General features: G+C 53.1%; 4 protein-coding genes across 6 annotated transcripts; 2 read left to right on the top strand and 2 right to left on the bottom strand.

The window, feature by feature from the left end:
- Positions 1-424: 424 nt before the first annotated feature.
- wdr83 (WD repeat domain containing 83) lies at positions 425-3,714 on the top strand (the record flags this gene model as incomplete). The annotated part of the gene is given in 8 exon segments (XM_007907132.2): positions 425-545; positions 917-1,022; positions 1,487-1,535; positions 2,111-2,237; positions 2,328-2,395; positions 2,670-2,778; positions 2,942-3,056; positions 3,471-3,714. Coding segments are annotated over 8 exon segments (848 nt in total), but the record flags the coding sequence as incomplete, so codon positions are not given.
- A 33-nt stretch (positions 3,715-3,747) lies between these two features.
- Positions 3,748-9,508, bottom strand: dhps (deoxyhypusine synthase). 2 transcript variants are annotated; one of them, XM_042344723.1, is made up of 10 exons: positions 9,417-9,508; positions 8,680-8,874; positions 8,002-8,163; positions 7,460-7,581; positions 6,925-7,021; positions 6,744-6,830; positions 5,782-5,887; positions 5,174-5,277; positions 4,651-4,776; positions 3,748-4,156 (listed from the first exon to the last, which is right to left on the bottom strand). In XM_042344723.1, exons 2-10 carry the CDS (start codon positions 8,872-8,874, stop codon positions 4,061-4,063), a joined length of 1,095 nt encoding a protein of 364 aa, XP_042200657.1. In that variant the 5' UTR covers positions 9,417-9,508; the 3' UTR covers positions 3,748-4,060. The 2 variants fall into 2 exon arrangements, with proteins under 2 accessions (XP_042200657.1, XP_042200656.1); XM_042344722.1 differs by lacking the exon at positions 4,651-4,776 and having other exon boundaries at positions 9,417-9,503.
- A 501-nt stretch (positions 9,509-10,009) lies between these two features.
- LOC103187573 (guanine nucleotide-binding protein G(I)/G(S)/G(O) subunit gamma-7-like) lies at positions 10,010-11,982 on the top strand. Of its 2 annotated transcripts, XM_007907133.2 has the most exons (3): positions 10,010-10,461; positions 10,907-11,028; positions 11,815-11,982. In XM_007907133.2, the coding sequence occupies exons 2-3, from the start codon at positions 10,936-10,938 to the stop codon at positions 11,938-11,940; spliced, it is 219 nt and encodes a 72-aa protein (XP_007905324.1). In that variant the 5' UTR covers positions 10,010-10,461; positions 10,907-10,935; the 3' UTR covers positions 11,941-11,982. The 2 variants fall into 2 exon arrangements, with proteins under 2 accessions (XP_007905324.1, XP_042200659.1); XM_042344725.1 differs by lacking the exon at positions 10,010-10,461 and having other exon boundaries at positions 10,884-11,028.
- A 1,149-nt stretch (positions 11,983-13,131) lies between these two features.
- On the bottom strand, positions 13,132-20,790 carry fbxw9 (F-box and WD repeat domain containing 9). Its single transcript, XM_042344724.1, has 11 exons — positions 20,682-20,790; positions 18,809-19,272; positions 17,948-18,087; positions 17,555-17,683; positions 17,055-17,167; positions 16,137-16,228; positions 15,776-15,924; positions 15,482-15,595; positions 14,709-14,798; positions 14,177-14,242; positions 13,132-13,598 (listed from the first exon to the last, which is right to left on the bottom strand). Exons 2-11 carry the CDS (start codon positions 19,233-19,235, stop codon positions 13,524-13,526), a joined length of 1,395 nt encoding a protein of 464 aa, XP_042200658.1. The 5' UTR covers positions 19,236-19,272; positions 20,682-20,790; the 3' UTR covers positions 13,132-13,523.
- Positions 20,791-21,884: the final 1,094 nt, after the last annotated feature.

Genomic DNA, 21,884 nt, shown 5'->3' with positions numbered 1-21,884 from the left:
ACCAAACTGCGTCCCCGCATTTCACGGGGTTCCGGCCCAAATGGATCTAATTCACGATCCTCACACTCGTGTTCAAATCCCTTCACTCCCTGGCAACTCCCTCCCTCCCTCTCCCACCTCCTCACTCCCCGATCCACCTCCGCTCGACCGGCCTCCTGCTCGTCCCTCACGCCCTCCTCCCCACCATCGGAGTTGGGGGATTCAGCCACTCATTCCGCGACTGCTTGTGGGACGCTGCTGTGCGCAATTGGCTGACGTGTTTCGCCCATGAATCACACAGTCACTACACTTTTTCAGCTATACTCTGTGAAGCGTTTTGAGATGCCTTGAAGATGCGATAAGGCGCTGCATCAAATGCAAGGATTATTATTATCATACGATTATTATTGTTGTGTTTCTCTCTCTCTCTCTCCCCGCACCTCAGTGGATGGCAATTACTGCCTAACATGTGGCAGTAACAAGTCACTGAAGCTGTGGAATCCGCACAAAGGAACATTGCTGAAGACGTACGCTGGTCATGGCTACGAGGTGCTGGACGCTGCCGGGTACGTCCTCGGACACTTTGATTGTGTGCTGGTTCTTTAAAGTGTGGTGTTTACATCACTGACAACGATCTGCCTTACAAATGACTCTTGTGTAGGGTTTTTTGGACCCGAGCTGGGAGTTGGGGTCAGGAAGGGTGGAGGGCGCTGGGGGTGGGAGGGTGGCTGAAGGCGGAACTTGAAAGAGGCAAGAGAGGGGGTGAGCCGGAGGAATTGCGGTGTACGGTTCCAGAGTGAACTCTATCTGTCGTGCAGTGTTGATGGAGTGCTCCACTGTCAGAGCACTTTGGATATTAAACTTTCAGGAGTACCAGAAATCAGGATGGAACTGTGAAAGGATAATTCATTGCTGCTTTATCCATTGCTTTGCACAGATCCTGTGATAACAGCCAGATCTGCTCGTGCGGAGCTGATAAAACCATCATCCTCTGGGACGTGGCAACAGGACAGCTGATGCGCAAATTCCGAGGTCACGCAGGAGTAAGAGGACATCGCTTCGTAATGCGCTATCCGCTCGCTGATTGTTATCCTGGAGACCTGTAGCTCAGTGGTTAGAGCACCTGGGTTTGATTCTCGGGCAGGGCGAAACGTTGGGCAAGTTTCCTTACTCAACACACACTCCTCTGTTTACCCGGCAGTAAGTAGGAACCCGGTTGTTAGTCGATTAGCGGATCGCTTTTCCGGGGGTAACAATCCCTTCAAAAAAATGAAATAAAAAAAAAATAATAATCTGGTCGCTCAATCCACGACTGTTTGTGAGACGCCGCTGTGCGCGATTGGCTGCCATGTTTTGCCCACAAAATATACAGTCAGTTCACTTGACAGTGTATTCTGTGAAGCCTTTGAGACGTCTCGAAGACGCGATAAGGCACTGTATCAAATGCAAGGATTATTATTATTATTAAGATAAGCATTGACCACTCGCCTTGGTTTTGCCTTCACAGAAAGTAAACTGTGTAGAATTCAACGAGGCGTCCACTGTCATTGTCTCAGGTGAGAGAGAAATGAAATGTGAAGTCGAGATGTAGGCTGATGTCTCAATGGGACATCTCACTGATGTTCCTATCTTTATCCACTGCCCTCAATCCTACTTTCCAGCAGGTCTCCAGATAGACTTTTCAACCCTGGCAGATTTAATTCCTCCTCTGTAGCATAGGGGCATTGAAAGCACCACACAGATTAGACAGCAACAACTTGCACTTATACCGCGCCCTCCACGCAGGGTACCACCTCAGAGCGCTTAACTGTGGCAGAGCCCGATTCCCAGCCGGTGGGAGGGGGAGAGGTGGCCGTAAGCTCGGTCGAAGAGGAAAGTTTTCAGGCGGGACTTCAACGAGAGGAGAGATGGGGCAAGGCAAAGGGATTGAGTGAGAGTATTATAGAGCCACCTCAGAAATGCTGGAGGAAAGAAAGACCAAGATCCATCCAGTTTGTATTTTGTGGGGCTACCGTGTTTCGCCCCACAAAATACACAGTCACTACACTTGACAGTATATTCCTGTGAAGCGCTTTGAGGCGTCTCGAAAATGCACGGATTATTATTTAAGTCACCTCGTATCTAACTCCAGGTTCCATCGACTCCTCCATTCGATGTTGGGATTGTCGCTCCCGGAAGCCAGACCCCGTCCAAGTTATGGACGAAGCGAATGACGGCATCTCCAGCGTGAAGGTTTCAGACCACGAAATTCTCTCGGGGTCAGTGGCGCGGAACAACAAACAGCGCAGTGCAGCACGCGCGCACTCGTCTTCGGGGGCCTTCGGTGATGGATGATACTTGTGTTTCAGGTCTGTGGACGGGCGGGTGAGGCGATATGACCTGCGTGTCGGCCGACTCCTCACAGATTACGTCGCTAGTAAGTACCAACTGTAATATTACATAATAAATAATTATAATCCTCGCATATGACACTGCGCTTTATCACGTCTTCGAGACGTCTCAATACTATAGAAGGCTGAAAAGCGCTATATCAAATGCAAGGATTATTATTATTATTATTATTACTGCTTATTATTAAAGAGCGTCACAGAATATACTGTAAAGTGTAGTGACTGTGTAGCGCCTCTTGCATCTGTTCACTGCACTTCAGCACACAGCGAGGAACTAACAAGCTCTACCCTCTCTCACAGGCCCCATAACAAGCGTTTGTTTCAGTAAAGACGGCCAGTGTACACTGATCTCCAGCCTGGACTCCACACTCCGGCTACTTGATAAGGAGACTGGGGAGCTACTGGGAGAGTAAGTGCCCACACATACGCACACCACACATACGCACCACACATACACAGCTTTGCCCATTCCGCGGTGACTAGGTTCGGACTGTGCTGTTACCGTCAGTGTTTTCAGCGGCAGAGCTTTATCTACTGGAGAATCTGACTGTCTTGCCTCTCCGTCTCCTCAGATACAAGGGACATCAGAACAAAGAATACAAGCTGGACTGCTGTCTGAACCACAGCGACACCCACGTGCTCAGCGCCTCAGAAGATGGCAGTGTTTACATCTGGGATCTGATTGAGGTGAGGGCATGCCTTTCATTACCAGGTGTCTGTGTTTGTGGGTCTGTGTATATGTGTGTGTGTGTGTGTTTGAGGGGGGGGTGGGTGAGGTGAGTGTGTCCCTGTGTGAGTGGTTGTGGGGGGGGGTGAGATAATGGGAGATCCTGGCTAATTCTCTCTTCCCCCTAAACCTCAGGACAAGGGTGCCGAGGCCATTTATAACCCCAGCCGGGAGGGAAAGTGGGGGGGGAGGAAATGGGGCAGGACGTAATAATAATAAATAATAATAATAATCCTTGCATTTGATGCAGCGGCTTACCACACCTTCAAGACGTCTCAAAGTGCTTCACAGGATGCTCTGTAAAGTGAATTGACTGTGTGTTTTGTGGGTGAAATTCACTGAATAGGTCTGACTGACTTGATTTGCTTTGCCAGGGCTCGCTGGCTGCGACCATCCCAGTTGGAAAGGGTGTGGTGCAATCACTGTCCCACCACCCGACAGAACCGTGCCTACTGACAGCGACCGAGGGCAGCGTCCAGGTCTGGCGAGACGAGTCCTTCGACCCAGAGGCCGAGATGCCGCTGTGAAGCCCTTTTAACGGAGCCCGCCTCGACCAACATCAGGTCCCGGGACCTTCCTTAGCTATGTCCTCCCAACCAACTTGAGAGGTGCTACGTGTTGTGTTGTTGTTGAACTGTCTGAAACTGAGCGTGGGAAGAATCTGCTTTAATTCAAGTCCCGCAAGCAGCCGACATTTCAGATGGACAGTAAATGCGGTTAAAGTAGTCATATGCTAAACTAAATTCCTGAGAGTAAATGGCGAGGACCACAGTAAGGAGGGAGAGTGAAATAAATAAAGGGCGCCTCGACCTGTCCCTCAAACAGCCCAGCAGCAAATCGACTATAACCAGCCAAGTCAAATGCAGTTCCGAGGAGCTGCAGGACTCCTCTTTGTCCGACTCCTTTGACCTTGCAGGAGGTTGCCTCTCCTTCTGCGTCCGGGTCACAGACACCAGGGTGCAGCTCACTCTATCTTCGATCCAGGCACCAATTTGTGGAACTTTCTGGCAAATGTCTCGGCGACCAGTAGAGGGAAAACAAGGGTGGCGTCGGCGGAGACCTGTCCCAACACAGAAGTAAATAATAATAAATAATAATAATCCTCGCATTCGATACAGCGCCTCATCGGGTCTTCGAGACGGCTCAAAGCGCTTCACTTCACGGGATGTCCCGTAAAGTCAATTGACTGTGTGTTTTGTGGGCGAAACGCGGCAGTCAATTGCACGCAGCAGCGTCCCCACAAACGGTCGTGGGTTGTGTGAGTGACCAAATTATTTTTTGTTTTTGAAGGGCTTATTAGCCCCGGAAAAGCGATCCACCCATCGACTAACAACCAGGTTCCTACTTCCTAGTAACAGAGGCGCACGTGCGTGCGCGTGTGTGGAGTAAGGATACTTGTCCAAGGTTTCACCCTGACCCGCCCGGGAACCAAACCCAGATCTCTCGCTTGCGAGGTGAGTGCTCTATCCACTGAGCTACAGGATTAGTGGTTAACGCTCATCCATAGCTCCTCACTCCCCCTCCCAACACACTGCTGAATTCCCTGTCATTCACCTTCACGGGCTTGGCGTCCATACGGATTTTACCCCAGGAAACCGCTTCATCCGGCTTAGCTCCCGAGTCCGACCCATCGAATTCATGAGCTGTGTTCACGTACACGGCATAGTCTGCACCATTGCGCTGCTCAGGGGAGAGTGGAGAACAAGGGGATCAATTTGACACAGCGCCTTATCACGTCTTCGAGACGTCTCAAAGCGCTTCACAGAATATACTGTAAAGTGAATTGACTGTATTTTGTGGGCGAAATGCGGCAGCCAATTGCGCACAGCAGCGTCTCACACATAGTCGTGGGTCGAGTGACCAAATAATTGTATTTTTTTCTTGAGGGATTATTATCAGGCGTGTGGAGTAAGGAAACTTGCTCAAGGTTTCGCCCTCTGCCTGGAATCGAACCCAGCTCCCAATTGCGCACAGCAGCGTCCCCACAAACGGTGGTGGATTGAGTGAGTGACCAACCTGTGAGTAAGTTCGATCAGAAGCAGCACACGCACACAGACCCAGGCAAACGGACACTTACCATCAGGTTAGCGTTGGAAATGTGATGTTTCACCACACCACCCCCGAGAATGATCATTCCCGTCCGCTTGGCAAACACGGCCTGGCTGTTCATCCTCTGGATATCTGGGTTTTTAACAAAGGGGAACATCGATTGGACGAGGAAATCATTGGAGCGATCAGCTATATTATATGGCTATAATAATGATGATCCTTGCCTTTGATATCACGACATTTCACATCGTCGAGACGTGTCAAGGGATATGTTGTAAAGTGTATTGACTGCGTTTTGTGGGCGAAACACAGCAGCCGACTGTGCACAGCAGCGTCCCCGCAAACAGTCGTGGATTGAGTGACCACATTATTTTGTCAAAGGAATTATTATCCCTGGAAAAGCGATCCGCCAACAGACTAACAACCGGGTTCCTACTTCATGCTGGGTAAACAGAGGCGTGTGTGTGAGTAAGGAAACTTGCCCAATGTTTCGCCCTGACCTGACCCGCCCGGGAATCAAACCCAGGTCCTCTCGGTTGCTGTAACCACTGAGCTACAAGACTCCACAATAGACAGAACCAATTGGCGACCGCATGTCACACAAGTGGAGAACATCGCAATTCTCCTTCGCCTCACCTTCCACAATGTCCAGCACCAAGCCAGGGTTCTTGTAAGAGTGGAAGTAGATCATGTCTCCCAGGGAACCGTCAGTTAGGGCTGGACTGAAGACAGGAATGTTATTCTGTAACACAAACCAGTAAAAGTGATCGCGATTGACCTGCCTGTGGGGCCCCGTCCCTCTACTTCTTCACGTCAAGTAATTTTATTATGAATATTATTAACGTATCAGAATTGTATAAAAAGAATCCTCTTTCTTATACTGATTGCGTAAGTCTTCATTCACCGACGGCCCGAGAAGCACCCTGTGATTAATTGTTCAGCTCGTCATAATAATACTTGCATTGATATAGCGCCTTACCATGTCTTTGAGACGTCTCTAAGCTCTTCACAGAATATACTGTAAAGTGTAGTGACTGTATATTTTGTGGGCAAAACGGGGCAGCGAATTGTCACGTGCACCCTTTTTGAGGTGAGGCCAGGTAAAAGACTCACCTGGTATAAGCACTGAACCATGCAGGTTTCCCACCTGCTCTACAATGAGTGACTCATCTCAGTTGGAGGCACACCTGGAGAGCTACCATTGAGCTGAGCAACCCTCAGGGTTAAGGAAAAGCAGCCATTTCCACTCCTATTTTTCCCTCGTGCCCTCCGTTCCACCATCGGTGGCCGTGCCTTCAGCCACTGCACTACGCCCCGAAACTCAGTCACTCGCTCCCTCAATCCCTCCCCCTTCCCTCCCTCCCCACCTTCAAATCACGCCTAAAGACCTTCCTTTTCGATTGTGCTTAGGGTCACCTCCCCCCTTCTTCCCTTTCCCCCCCGGCCCCCACCCCCCCCGGCTCAGGATCAGACTCCGCCACTGTGAAGCGCTCCAGGACGCTAGCTTGCTATATAAATGCAAGTTGTTGTTGATTGGTAGCTAGTGTCCCATGCTTGAAGGTGCAAGTGTACATGTGTGGTGAAGGCAGCATTGTTACCTTATAGGTCCAATAATAGACAGACTCGGGATTGTCGATTTCTTTCCCCAACCGAGCGATCATTTTGGAGGGAGTCCACTTGGTTCCCTAAACAGAAAAATGAAAATGGAGGAGCTCAAGCATTAGGAAAAGGTTGAATCTGGAGGAGAATGAGATCTGCTGCGATCCTGTCCTACCTCACCTGCTGCTTCTGCTCCAGAAGCATCTGATCCAGGATCGGAGTCACCCAATCCTCGAACTTGCAGTAGTTGTCGTTAGGAACCAGCAGATTTCCAATTCTGTGGAAAGATCGCGGATTATATATAATAATCCTTGCATTTGATACAGTGCCTCATCGCGTCTTCGAGACGTCTCAAAGTGCTTCACAGTATAAGGCGGCCGAGCTTTCAGCCGAAACTCTGGAACCTATCCACTTTGCCCCTTCCTTCCTTCCTCATCTTCAGGTCGCGCCTGAAGACCTTCCTCTTCGACCGTATCGTATCTACGGTCACCTCCTCCTTCCCTCCCCCCGGCTCGGGGACGTGCTCCGCCACTGTCGAGCGCTCTGGGATGCTACCCTACCTGACTGTCCAGCACCTTGGGACGTGCTCCCGACGTGAAAGGCACTATACGAATGTCTGTTGTCGTACTAACACACTTCTAACGTCAGTCATTCATCACTTTCACTGAAGAAACGATGGTGAGAACGTGTCAAAGTGCAGGAGAATTCGAGGCACCTGTTAATCCCACTCTGTCGGAGATCTTTACCCTTCAGGCTGAAATCCCCCAGGAATGTCGGAGCGAGACACTTAATGAAATCCTCCTCGATCCCACCAGCCGTGGTCACCACACAGTCAACCTGCAGGTAAGGAGCATGAGTGAGCAGCTACTGTGACCTATATCAACCCGTCCGCTCCCTCCGCTCAGCAGGCTCCACGTCCCCCGCCTGGCCCTCCACATCATCAACCCTCGAGCCTTCAGCTTCTCCGCCCGTACCCTTTGGAACTCCAGCCCACATTCCCTTCACCCCGCTCCCTCCCTTGCCTCCATCAAGGCAATCTCAAGACACTCCTCTTCGACCGTGCCTTCGGCCACCCTCCTACTCCCACCCTCCAACCCTCCCTGATCCCAACCCCCAGCTCAAGTGCAAACCCCCGACTGTCCAGAGTCTTGGGATGTCCTCCTGATGTGAAAGGCGCTGTGTAAATGTTATTTTATATTGTACTGGGATCAGAGGTGTCAGGCGCACTGTATATATATACACACACACACACAGTACCATGTTGTGCTGGACGAGATAGCGAATGGTCTCCCTGATGCCGGAGCTGATGAGGTTCGATGTGTAGCCCAGAAAGATGGTGCAGCCTGTCTTATCTCTCTGACACGGGTTCAGATTATTTGGGTTGTCGCAATCATCCAGTGGCTCCAGCTTAGCCTCGATCTGTAAGCACAGCAATATTTCAGTGTGGTCTCTCCTCCAAAACCACTATATAACCCAGACACTGATATTCTGCCCATAGAATCCTGGAGCCCATCGGTTAGAGCGTTCGCCTCACAAGCGAAAGACCTGGGCTCGATGCCCGGGCAGGTCTGGGCGAAACGTTGGGCAAGTTTCCTTACTCCACGGACGCACACGCCTCCGTTCGTTTGCCGAGCAGTAAGTAGGAACCCGGTCGTTAGTCGATTGGCGGATCGCTTTTCCCGGGGGGTAATAATCTCTTCACAAAAAAAAATACGAACAATACCTCGGTCACTTCAAGTCTGTGGGGGACGCTGCTGTGCGCAATCGGCTGCCGCGTTTCGCCCACACAAATGTACGGTCAATTCACTTTACAGTGTATCCTGTGAAGCGCTTTGAGACGTCTCGACGACGTGAGAAGGCGCCGTATCAAATGCGCGTATTATATAACGTATAATATATATATATATGTGTGTATATACCGACACTGGGCTTTACCATGGCGTTGATCTGTTCCACGGCCAGTCCCAAATTGGTGGCTTGGTAACCAGTCGTCAGGTACGACTGCAGCAGCGCCGGGTAATCGAGCCCCTTGTTAAAGTCGTAGCCTCTGACCTGCGGGGTCCCCTCAGGAATGGCCTCGCTCCTCTTGAGAACGGCGCCCAGGGCGATCGACCGGGCGGACTCCGCCATCTGCCCAGAGAGAGAGAGAGGGAGAGGAGATGGGGGTTGGGGGGGGGAAGGACGCTCGGTCGGCTCTGACCGGGGCTGGCGGGGGGTGGGGGGGGGGGGAAAGAGAGGAGAGTCACCAAAACATCTCCCTGTGGTCCCCCTCGGGGTGGGGGGGGGGGGGGGGGAATGGGGGAGCGTTACCCACAGCCCCTCGTCCCGTCTGCGCCGTTCGGGTAAACCCAAGTCATCAGCAGGGAAGCGCCCCCCCACCACCACCGCCACCGCGCGCCGAGCCCACAGTCACTACACTTGACGGCGTATTCTCTGGGAAGCGCTTTGAGGCGCCTCGACCACGTGACCCAGGCGCCAGGGGGGGGGGGGTCAAAGGCCGGGGTTGATGTTGTTGTTGTCGTCGTCGCCGTTGTTGTTTATGACTACAGCTTCGTAACCAGATCCACTGTGTCTCTAACCCCACCCCCCGGGTGTGGGCGGCCTTCACCCCCCCCCCCCCCCCCCCCCAATCCCGGGCCCGGCTCCCAGCCCGACCCCGAGGCTTCACTCACCGTCAGGGCCGCAGCTCGGTCTCCACGCGTCAGCCGGTCCAGACCCGCCCACCCTGCCGCGTCATCTCGCTCCGCCCAGCCCGCCCTGCCGCGTCATCTCGCTCCGCCCAGCCCGCCCTGTCACGTCATCTCGCTCCGCCCTTCCGCGTCAGCCAACTTCACCCCGCCCCTCCGTCGTCACCCGATGCAGCCCCGCCCCCCTCCGGGTGTCGCCCAATGCAGGCCCCGCCTCCTGAGTGTCACCCAATGCTGCCCCGCCCCTATCTAGGCGTCATCCAACACAGCCCCACCCCCCTACGTCACCTCGCCCCGCCCCCCTCGGTTGACAATGCACTGAAAGCCACAAACCATCGCATCGCTCAGAATTAACAATAACAATAATAATAATAATAATCCTTTGCATTTGATATAGCGCTTTTCACGTCGGGAGGACGTCCCAAAGCGCTTCACAGAACACACTGTAAAGTGAATTGACTGTATATTTGTGAGCGAACGCGGCAGCCAATTGCGCACAACCCCTGAGCTACAGGACTCCACTTATCACGTCGTTCAGATCCTGTCTCGAAGCGCTTCGCGACGGGCGCGTGAACGGCAAAGTGTAGTGACTGTGGGCGAATCGCAGCAGCCAACGGCGCGCAAACCGACGCGGGTGGAGCGGCCAAATTAGGAACAAAGCTAAGAGAACGTCAGCCTCTCTGAAGATCAGCAGTTCCAGAGCCCGAAGGACGGTTTATTTTGGGACAAAAGGGGATTAGAAATAAACAGAGATCCGTAGAGTGATATTTTTTGAAGTTTGACATTTAACTATAAAAAAATCTCTCAGCGTGTCGCCCGCTTCCACCCGGCATCAAAGGGAGAGGCTGCTGTTCCTGAGCTCTTGGTAGCGAATGGATTTGAGAAGCGGAGGCAAATAGGGGTGGAGCGGTGGGAGACAGCAGCACATACGATTCCCGGCTTCTTATCAGGAGAGTGATCCAACGAGGACGGCTGATCCCGATCTTCAGTCAGGACCAGGGAGAAAGAATCGAGACCACCTTCAGTCCAGGTGAGCGAAGGAGCGGCCGGTTTCCCATCCCGTGTCAGTTCTCGGTTAAAAACCTGAGGGTCGCAGTGCAGTCAGGAATAATCTTTTTATTATAAACTGCTGACGCGAAGGACGGAGTTACCGGCATTTCTGGAGCCCTGTAGCTCAGTGGTTATAGAGCAATCGCCTCGCAAGGGAAAGAACCTGAGTCTGAGTCCCGGGCGAAATGTTGGGCAAGTTTCCTTACTCCACACGCCTCTGTTCACCTAACAGTAAGCAGGAACCTGGTTGTTAAGTCGACTGGCGGGTCGCTTTTCTGGGGGTGATAATTCCTTGAGGCGCTGTGTCATCAAATGCGAGGATTATTATTATTATTTCACGCAGTATTATGCGCTCTGGGACGCTGTCCTGCGCGAGGGGCGCTGTGTAAATAAATGCGAGTTGTTGTTGTTGTTTTGTGTCCCAGGTCCCCGCTCGGCGCTGCCGTGTCGCACCATGTCAACGAAAGCCACGAGCACCAACAGCACGGCTCAGGCGAGGAAACTCGTGGAGCAGCTCCGCATCGAGTCTGGGATCGAGAGGGTAAAGGTAAGCGTCTTCTCTTAAAATTCTTTACTCGTGCCACGGAGTAGACGTTGCGATCAGTTTGCACTCTACTGAAGCTTCGAAGGGGGGATTATTTTCTCAGGCGAGTTTCGTACCCAATTTTCTGCGTCCAAGTTACTTTTTGAACTGACTGAAACTTTTATACTCCCCGAGCCAGGCCGTTCCTCGGGACTCACAGCCAATGATCAAGAACAACAACAACTTATATAATATAATAATCACCGCATTTTGATACAGCGTCGTCTTATCGCGTCTCAAAGCGTTCCACGGAATACACTGTAAAGTGAATTGACTGTATATTTTGTGGGCGAAACGCGGCAGCCAATTGCGCGCAGCAGCGTCCCCCACAAACAGTCCTGGATTAATGTACCAGTTTATTATTATTATTTCTTGAAGGAATTATTAGCTCCGGAAAAGCGATCCTCCGATCGACTAACACACGGGTTCCTACTTACTGCTGGGTAAAGAGAGGGCATGTATGTGGACGTGGAGTAAGGAAACTTGCCCAACATTTCTCCCTGCCTGGGGTGGGGGGGGAGATATCGAACCCGGGTCCTCTCGCTTGCAAGGCGAATGCTCTAACCACTGAGTTACAGGACTAACGCATCTGATTGCTTTAAAGTCCTCACTCCAGACAGCGGCAGAGTGACTCCGTTGGCTCAAACTCTTACTTGCTCACCACTAACCTCGCCATTTATTACCTTCGCCTATCTCGCTGTCAAGTGCAGTCACTCCAGCTCTCTCTCTCTCTCTCTCTCACCTCCCCAGATCTCAAAGGCTGCCGCAGAGCTGGTGCGATACTGTGAGGAACATGCACTGAGTGACCCTCTGCTGAGGCCGATACCCACCTCCGACAACCCTTTCAAGGATAAGAAGCCCTGCGTCCTGCTCTAGACCTCCCTCCTCCCCTCTGCGGGACGCAGCAAAACCGTTCTCAGGAGAAGTGTTCAGCGCCGCCTGGCGCAAGCACAGGAGTGAAGCTGGCTGGAGGAATGCAGTAATGTTATTAACCGGTGAACCTTATTGCAATAAACTCCTTGTAAATTCCGTTGAACGTACGTTCATCATTTTGTTTCTCCTCCAATCTCCCAGCTCCCTCCCTCCCTCCCTCCCTCCAACCGTTCTATTTTTCTCGCATCCTCCCATTGTCCGACGGCGATGAATGATAATAATCCTTGCATTTGATACGGCGCCTTATCGCCTTCTTCGAGACGACTCAAAGTGCTTCACGGGATACGCTGTAACGTGTAATCCTGTGACTGTATGTCTTGTGGGTGAAACGTTAACAGGCAATTGCGCACAGCAGTGACCCACATAAACAGTCGTGGATTGAGTGTCCAAATTATTATCCCCAGGAAAGCGATCCGCCAATCAACTAACAAACAGGTTAGTCACTACTGCTGGGTGAACAGAGGCGTGTGTGTGGAGTAAGGAAATTTGCCAACATTTTGCCCTGCCCGCCCGGGAATCGAACCCAGGTCTCTCGCTTGCGAGGCGAGCGCTCTAACCACAGGACTCAACGACGACAACTTGCATTTATATAGGGTCCCAGAGCGCTGCATCACCCGTGCCCTCAACGCCGCCCCCCCCCCTCCAAAATAATTAGCGAGAAAAAAAAAACCCCCAAACACTTTCTACAAAAATCACTTTTAATTTACCAACATTTACGGAGCACAATTTCCAGGACAGAACAAATGCTCACTTCTAAGTGCTTTTTGAGGGCTGTAATGATACTAACCCTCGCATTTGACACAGCGCCTTATCACGTCTTCGAGACGTCTCGAAGCGCTTCACAGCATATACTGTAAAGTGCAGTGACCGTGTGTTTTGTGGGCGAAACGGGGCGGCCAATTGCGCCCGGCAGCGTCCCACGCACACGGTCGTGGACTGAGTGACCAAATCACTTTTTTTTTAAATAAATTTATTCTGAAGGGATTAATACTCCCCGGAAAAGCGATCCGTCAATCAACTAACAACCGGGTTGCTACGTACTGCTGGGTAAACAGAGGCGTGTGCGTGTGTGTGTGTGTGTGTGCGTGGAGTAAGGAAACTTGCCTAACGTTTCGCCCGGTTTGGGTAGGAATCGAACCCGGGTCCTCTCGCTTGCGAGGCGAGTGCTCTAACCACTGGAACTCCTCGACATGAATGAATAGCAATCGTAAGTAACTGTGCCAAATCAACAGGAATTTAATTGCCCCGAAACACCGAGTTGTGCATGTTTCTGGCACCGACACAAAGCCATCTCACCCGTCACTCGTGTAATTTTTCCTAACAGCCCGTCAGTGGTAGAGTTCGAGGGCCCAGTTGTAGTGCGGGGGGGGCAGAGGGAGCCCGAGGTGAGACCACCTCCTCACCTTCCTGATTATATTGTGGTGGAGGAATCGCAGCAAATGGTAGCCCCTCGCTCGCTCGCTCACTCACTCTCTCGCTCTCTTGCACACTCGCTCGCTCGCTCTCTCGCTCACACACACGCTCGCTCACTCGTTCATTCGCCAGATCTCCAGCGACATCGCCCCGGAGGCTGCTGCCAACACGTTCTTGTCTATGCTGATCTGCACGGAGACAAGGAGGTGGTTAACCGCACCACTGACAGGTCGCGTACAACCTTATAACTATAATCCTCGCCTTGGCCTTCAATGCCCTCCGCGGCCTTGCTCCTCCCTACCTCTGTGACCTGCTGACTCCCATATCAACCTGTCCGCTCCCTCCGCTCAGGCCTGTTCCACGTTGCCCCCCCTCCCCCACCCCCCCACCATCAGTGGTCGGGCTTTCAGCCTCTCTGCCCCCCACCGTCTCACACGCCCTTCGCCTCGCTCCCTCCCTCGCCTCTTTCAAGGCCCGTCTCAAGATCCTCCTCTACAGCCGGGCCTCGGGGAATCGAACCCGAGGCGAGTGCTCTCACCACTGAGCTTCCGGAAAATAAGCTCCTCACGTAATCTCAGGCACACATCCCAGCAAGAGGATCTCTGTATAGAGCAGCAGCAACAACCCTGTCTGCTTCCTCCCCTCTCTCCCATTCGCACACCCATTCTCTCCGACTGCAAAGAGTAAACCAGACAAGGGAATGGGACCTGTGACTGTAAACCAGACAAGAAAGAATGGGATGCGTTTTCAGAGGAACGAGACTCACCCCATTGACCACGTCCCTGTGGGGTATGGTGCAGACGGTGTGAGGTGGGTCTGTGGGCACATGGATCTGAGAGAGACATCAAAACTGTTAAACAAACTAGTACACCGCAGGGAGCGGAGGAAGAAAGCCACGATACTGTCAAACTCCGAAACATAATAATAATCTTTGCATTTGACACAGCGCCTTATCGTCTCAAAGCGCTTCGCAGAGCATACTGTAAAGTGTAGTGACTGTGTATTTTGTGGGTGGAACGCAGCAGCCAATCGCGCCCAGCGGCGTCCCACAAACCGTCGTGGATTGTGTGACCGAACCAATTTTTTTTTTAAGGGATTATTACCCCTGGAAAAGCGATCCACCAATCGACTAACAACCGGCTTCCTACTCACTGCTGGTAAGCAGAGGCGTGTGTGTGGAGTAAGGAAACTTGCCCAACGTTTCGCCCTGCTGGGAATTGAACCCAGGTCCTGTGGCTTGCGAGGCGATTGCTCTAACCATTGAGCAACAGGACTGCACACATGTCAAGTGTTCCTACCTTGATCGTCTTATCCGTTGAAGACGTGTACAAGGTTCCCACAGAGTGTTTGATCCCCGTTAGCTGAGATCGGTGACCAACATTGTAACACTGAAAAAAGTCAGACACAGAGAAAGAGAGAGAGAGAGAGAGTCAGGGGTGAGTGGGTGGATGTGGGGAGTGGGGGGAAAGAGGACGGGGTTTGGGGGGGGAAGGTGCCAGACACCTGGGGAGAAACAGAGACGACTTCTCCTTCTCAGCTGCCTGGGTCGTTGTGGAAATACTCCCGAATTGAGGCAAACGAGGTTGAATTAAATGTACGTCAAAGAGACTTACAGAGCAAGAACGAACGAAACGTGTCTAAGAAGATCCCAAATCCAATTAAGTGGGAATGAGCGACTGACTGAATTTCTAAGGAGTATAGCAGCTCTCTCATGCACTGCCTGGATTCTACCTGAACACAACAGCAAAACGTTACATTTACACGGCGCCTTTCACGTCGGGAGGACGTCCCAAGGCGCTGGACAATCGGGGATTTGGTGGTTGGGATTCAGGAGGGGTGGAGGGTGGGGGTAGGAGACTGACCGAAGGCACCGGCGAAGTGGATGGTCTCGAGATGTGTCTTGAAGGAGGGATTGTGAGATGGAGTTCCGGGGTGGGGGAGAGGTTAAAAGCCTATACGCCAATGGTGGGGCGGGTGAGGCGGGGGATGTGAAGCACAATCAACCACATTGTTCTTCCCCTCCCCACCCCACTCTCCCCGCCACCACCCACCCTCCCACCACCCATCTTACCTTGACATGTTGGAAAAGTCCTCCTCTTTGGTCAAAGACATGCACAAGGCCCCATTTGTCTCCTGCCCACACCTCTGCTCCCCGGTATGAGACGGTGAACAGATAGGAATCCAGCTGAGGCAAACACAGATCATATTGTTCTACTGGGTGTCATAACAATAATAATAATAATAATCCTTTCATTTAATGTAATTCCCACGTCGTTGAGACATCTCAAAGCGCTTCACAGAATATCCTGTCAAACGAATTGACTGTATATTTGTGGGCGAAACGCGGCAGCCAACAGATTCGTACCTGCAGTCTCTGAAGGACGCGGTTGGCTCTGCGGTCAAACACCACCATGGTCCTGTCCTCGCTGCCGGAAATCAGGTAACGTTCGTCAGCCGCTAGGCAAAGTACTGCGTTGTTGTGAAGCTTACGGCTTGTGATCACAGGGTCACTTGCTGAGAAGAAATGACCGCAACAATGACCAACAAAGACATCGAAGGCACCAGCCCCCACCCTCGCCCAGCTCCGCTGCCTCCCCCCCACTCCCCACCCTCCTTAGAGAATACAGTTCAAAATCATCGTACTCCCCTTTATTTTAAAGGGATTATTAGCCATCTCCCCCCCACCCCCTCCCCGCCACACAAGCGACACAAAGGAGCTCTCAAACCTCGGGGGTCGTACACGGTGACGGTTTTGTCGTATGACCCGGCCACGAGGACATCAGTGAGATACGCCAGACACAGCACAGCTGCCTTCCCTCTGTGGGCACAACCACAACAAATTACACTTGTATCGCACCCTTCGCGTCGGAAAGACCTCCCGGGGCCCTGACGGTCACTCCCAACACACAGCGCAGACAGTCGGTGGTCACCACTACGATTAAACTTCACCCACTTCTTGCAGTCAATCAAATAATAGTAATAATCCTGGCCTTTGCTCCAGTGCCTTTTATCACGTCTTCCGAGACGTCTCAAAGCACGTCACAGGATACACTGTAAAGTGTAGTGACTGTGGATTTTGTGGGCAAAACGCAGCCCGCCAATTGCTCACAGCAGCGTCCCCACAAACGGTCATGGATTGAAGTGACCGATTTGTTAATATTTTTTTGAAGGGGATTATTACCCACAGGAAAAGCGATCCGCCAATCGACAAACAGGTGGGTTCCTACTTACTGCTGAGTAAACAGAGGTGTGTGTGTGTGTGTGTGTGTGTGTGGAGTAGGGAAACTCGCCCAAAAGCCTTTTGCCCTGACCTGGGAATCGAACCCAGGTCCTCTCGGGGCAAGGCACAAGCGCTCTAACCGCTGAGCTACGGGACGCCAACTTGCATTTATATAGCGCCCTTCACACCGTACGGTGTCTCAGAGAATCTCAGAAAATACAGTCACTCCACTTTACAGTATATCCGGTGAAACAATTTGAGACGAGATAAGGCGCTGTATCAAATGCAAGTATTATTATCAGTGGCGGAGCCCGAGTCAGGGGGAGGGGTGTAGATGAGGGAGGGGGCGAGGAGAAGGGATTGCGGGAGAGAGTTCCACAGCTTTGGGGTTTTACAAATGTCACTGTCATTCTGAAAGCTCTACCTGATTTCCCGGACACTGGCTCCCTCGCACGCCATGTCCCAGAGCTTGATGCAGCTATCCCAGGATCCGGAGCTCAGCATGTCCCCCTGTGAGGCCAGCGACCAGACCCAGCCCTGAGAGAGGGGACAACAGGAAGTCACACCAAAGAATATTACATTTATATTATTAAACTATACATTTCACATCGTGCGAACGTCCCAAGGCGCTGGACAGTCAGGGATTTGGACTGGGGGGTTGGGATTAGGAGGGGGTGGAGGGCAGAGCAGGGCAGGGTGGGGGTAGGAGGGTGACAGAAGGCGTGGTTGAAGAGGAGGGTCTTGAGACGGGTCTTGAAGGCAGCGAAGGAGGGAACGAGGCGGAGGGAATGTGGGATGGAGTTCCAGAGTGTGGGAGGGCAGAGAGGCTGAATGGTGGGGCGGGCTGGGCGGGGGATGTGGAGCAGACCAGAGTCCACATCTTTAGTCTGAGTTTGGAAGAGCGCGCGACCAGCGAAGCTGTACCTTGTGGGTACCACGAGGTCGGTTTCCAAGAGACTTGACCAACACTGTCTCGTCCTTCTGATCCAAACGCTTCAAATCCCAGACGTTCACATTTCGATCCCTGGATCCAGTGATGCACAATGTTGCATTCTGAGGAACAACAGCGACAACAACGTGCATTTGTACACTCCCCAGTAGCTCAGCGGTTAGAGCCCTCGCCTCGCAAGCCGGAGGACCCGGGTTCGATTCCCGGGCGGGTCAGGTCAAGGCAAAACGTTGGGCAAGTTTCCTTACTCCATACGCCTCGAGCGATGAGATGCAGAAATACTCCGTGAAGCAGCCAATCGCAACTTTTCAGACTTGGGGAAGTAGTGGCTGGTGGTGGGTGGGGGTGTGGGGTGGGGTGGACTTTACCTTGATTAGCAGCACACAGTCCACAGCAGCAAAGTGGCCGTCGTTCAGAGAGAAGTGCTCCACCTTCTCCAGGCCCTGGGACCAATGGGACAAGTGTTCTTCCAGTTCGATACATGCCAGGGGCCAATTAAAATGTCTTCCTGGTGAAGGCGAGGAGGAAAAAGCAGCCGATTAAAGCAGAGAATCAGTCTAAACCCAACGTCAACCCCCTCCCTCCACCCCCCAATTACTCACAAAGTTCCACACCATTGGTGGTCGGTTCAGCATCTCTGCCCCCACACTCTGGAGCTCTATCCCGCAATCCCTCAGCCTTGCCCCCTCTCTCCTGCCTCCTTCAACTCCCATCTAAAGACCTTCCTCTTCCTTGGACCATGCCTTTAGCCACCCTCCCACCCCTGCCCTCCACGCCTCCTGACCCCAACTTCCAGTTCAGGTTCAAAACCCCTGATTGTCTGGGGCCCTGGGACATCTTTCCGACTTGAAGGGCGCTATACAAGTGTAATTTGTTGTTGTGGTGGTGGACGTCTTAAAGCGCTTCACAGGATATACTGTAAAGTGAATTGACTGTGTTTTGTGGGCGAAACTCCGCAGCCAATTGCGCACAGCGACGTCCCCACAAACAGTCGTGGATTGAAGTGACCACATTTTTTTTCATAGGAGTTATTATCCCCGGAAAAACGATCCGCCAATCGACTAACAACCGGATTACTACTTACTGCTGAGTAAACAGAGGTGTGTGTGTGTGGAGTCAGGAAACCTTTTGCCCAGTCGGGAATCGAACCCAGGTCCTCTCGCTTGCAAGGAGAGTGCTCTAACCACTGAGCTACAGAACTCCACAAACGATGAAGCACAGTAACTCACCTTCCAGCATCGGGAAATTCAGGCCAAGGAGTTTCTGGACCCGGATTCTCCAGGTCACATCATCAGTCAGGACACACTGGAACGCCCGGCAAACCAAAGGCAGGACTCCCAGCACAAACCTGGCGTCCAGGTAGGAGCAGATCTCCAGGATCAGCTCCCAGGGGAGAGAGAGGAGGCCAGACTCCATCCCCTCCCCTTCGGGCAGTGCTGCGCTCGTCAGCAGCTTCATGCTCAGATCCGAGGCTGTGGACTTGGGGCTCTTGAGCTGCACTTCCGCTGGGCAACTGGGGGGTCGCGGGCCAGACACGTCAGGGTTCCACACACGGTTCACATACTCCTGCGCCTGAGCCTCTGGATCTTTATCATGGTCCACTTCGGACTCCCCGTCGGACGTGAGCCCATCACAGCTCAGGCCGTCCTCCGACATCGAGCCCTATATTGGTGCCTTCTCCGTGCAATAAAGTCTGTCAAAAAGATAAAAATAATGACCCCAGACCCTCTGATTCCTGGAGATAGACAGATTGCAATACAATGTTATATTTACACAGCGCCTTTCATGTTGGGAGGACTTCCCAAGGTGCTGGACAGTCAGGGTTTGGACCCGACCTGGGGGTCGGGATCGGGGTGGGGGTGGGTGGAGGGCAGGGAGGGTGGCCGAAGGGGCGGTCGAAGAGGAGGGTTTTGAGACGGGCCTTGATGGAGGCGAGGGAGGGGGCAAGGCAGAGGGATCGTGGGATGGAGTTCGAGAGGGTGGGGGCAGAGAGGCTGAAGGGCCGACAGCTGAACCGCACTCGTTAGATATTGATTGATTACCTTGGGGGTGGGGAGGGGGGAGGGTAAAGAAGGAACGATAAGTGGGGCTCTCCTTGGACCTGAACTGGTTCCAAGGTGACGTGTTTGGCAACGGAAAGTCGGAATCAAACTCTGTCTGGTTTCTGAGCCAGTTGGGTCCACAGTATCCCAGGCCACTGCTGATGACAGCCCAACCCGGCTCACTGAAAGGCCTTGAAAGGACAGGTGAGTCCCCGGGGACAGGCTCAGCTCCTGTTACCCTGCAAGCCAAGGTCCTATGAGGGTGCTCCTCGCTGGGCAAGCAGCGGGAAAGCTCGCCAGACAGCGCTCTCGATGGAAAGCTATGTGCCACTGAGAGAGCACCCACATCGGAGGTTGTGCTTTCAGCCACTGCTCTGGAATACTTTCCCTCAATCCCTACGCCTTGTCCCCTCGCTCCCCTCTTTCAAGCCCCGCCTGAAAACTTTCCTGTTGGACCAGGCTCAGGGCCACCTCCCCCAACCCTCCGGCTCGGTGTCGGGCCCCACTTCTGTTCAGCGCTCTGAGGCGCTACCCCGCGTGGAGGGCGCTACGTAAGTCTATGTCGTTGTATCGCGAGAAGGGATTGTTACCCCCAAAGGAAAAGCGATCCGTCAATCGGTAACGGTCTCGGGCGGGTCGGGCTCTGAGTGTGAGGGCGACGCTGATTATTATTATCATCATCATCATCATCATCATCTTCGTCCCGTTGTTGTTGTTGTTGTTGTTGTGTGACCTGGTCCATGAGCACACCCTGGAGCCCCGCCCCCACCTGTAACCCACGCCCCCTGACGTCACCACGTCACCGCCTTCAACGGCGTCACCGCCTTCAGCGGCGTCACCGTCTTCAGCGACGTCACCGCCTTCAATGACGTCGCAACCCGCCCCCCACCCACCCTCTCTCCCCCCGCGCCCCCCCCCCCGCCTGCGCCCTCCTGTCAGTCGACCTGTTATTTGCCTGCGGGACACCGGAGGGGGGGGGCGGGAGAGGGGGTGGAGGCAATACCGGGGGGGGGGGGGGGTGTGTGAGGGCAAAAGGAGGGGAGACACCGCCCGCCTTCACCTCAAAGAGTCGAGTGGAAAGTGGAAGCCTTCATTGCCGCCTCCGCCGCCGCTTTCCAGTCTCCACGGACTCCCGCCGACACTTCCGGCGCGCTTGCGCCGGCCGACGTCACAGGCGAAGCCGACCCAGTCCCCCGTCACGTGACGAGGGCGCAAAAAAAACACACCCACACCCACACCACCCGCCGCCGACGCCGCCTCGTCTGTCGTCACCACCGACCGCCCCCGACACGTGACGGGCTCCCACACAGCTGTTGGGCTGATGGATGGGGTCAGTCCCCCCCCCAATGGGATAAATATCAATGATGATAATAATTGATGATATTAATAATAATTCGATACAGCGCCCGAGCGCGGCTCCGGGACGTCCCCCGAGCGCTTCGCGGAATACGCTGTCGGGTGTAGTGACTGTGTGTTTTCTTTCAACTCTCGGGGGGGGGGGGGGGGTCAAAAAAAAATTATGGCTCTGTATGAGACGGCGGGGGGGGGGGGGGGGACGACAACAACTCACACTGAGACGTCCTCCCGCCGTGGAAGACGCCATATACCGATGCCATTCTGTGTTGACCCTCCCTCCCAGAGCGCTTGACAGGAGCGTTGGGGGCCCCGACCCTGAGCCGGAGGAAGATGACCGTAGGGGCGGTCGAATAGGAAGGTCTCCAGGCCCGGCCCGAAGACGGTCAAGGAGGGTGCAAAGGCGGAGGGAATAGAAGAAGAGTGTTCCAGGGCGCAGTGGCTGAAAGCGCTGGTGGAGCGGAGGACACGAGGGACATGCCGGAGCCAGTTGAGCGGAGGCAGCGGGTAAGCAGGTCGGAGAGGGTAGGGGGGCACAAAGGCATTTGAACACAAGTGCGACGTTTCCAACGCTCACCTCAGGTAAAGCACCGAATTCCGCAAAGCCTCTGACCCGGTGCCTCGTGATAAAATACATTTTTTTTTGGAAACAAGTGACCAAATCTTTAAATTTTATTTTAACTTTCAACATGCATTCCAATGGCAAGATCTGAGTGAGGGCTGACGGTAGATTCACAACGCCTATCCCTCTTGAAGTGGGGAGGGGCGGGCGGGGGTAAAGGCAAGGCTGTCACCGTCACCCAGCTTATCTGATGTATTGGATGGCAGAATGGGATGGACTTGTAGGTTTTAATGACAGTATTGTGGTCCTTCTGTTTCCATATATTGGGCTGTTGGTGCAAGTTGATTT

The sequence above is a fragment of the Callorhinchus milii genome, unplaced genomic scaffold, assembly GCF_018977255.1.
Source record: "Callorhinchus milii isolate IMCB2004 unplaced genomic scaffold, IMCB_Cmil_1.0 Scaffold29, whole genome shotgun sequence".
NCBI classification, from domain to species: Eukaryota; Metazoa; Chordata; class Chondrichthyes; order Chimaeriformes; family Callorhinchidae; genus Callorhinchus; species Callorhinchus milii.
The sequence above is the reverse complement of the archived record's forward strand: the minus strand, read 5'-3'. Positions and strand labels throughout refer to the sequence as shown.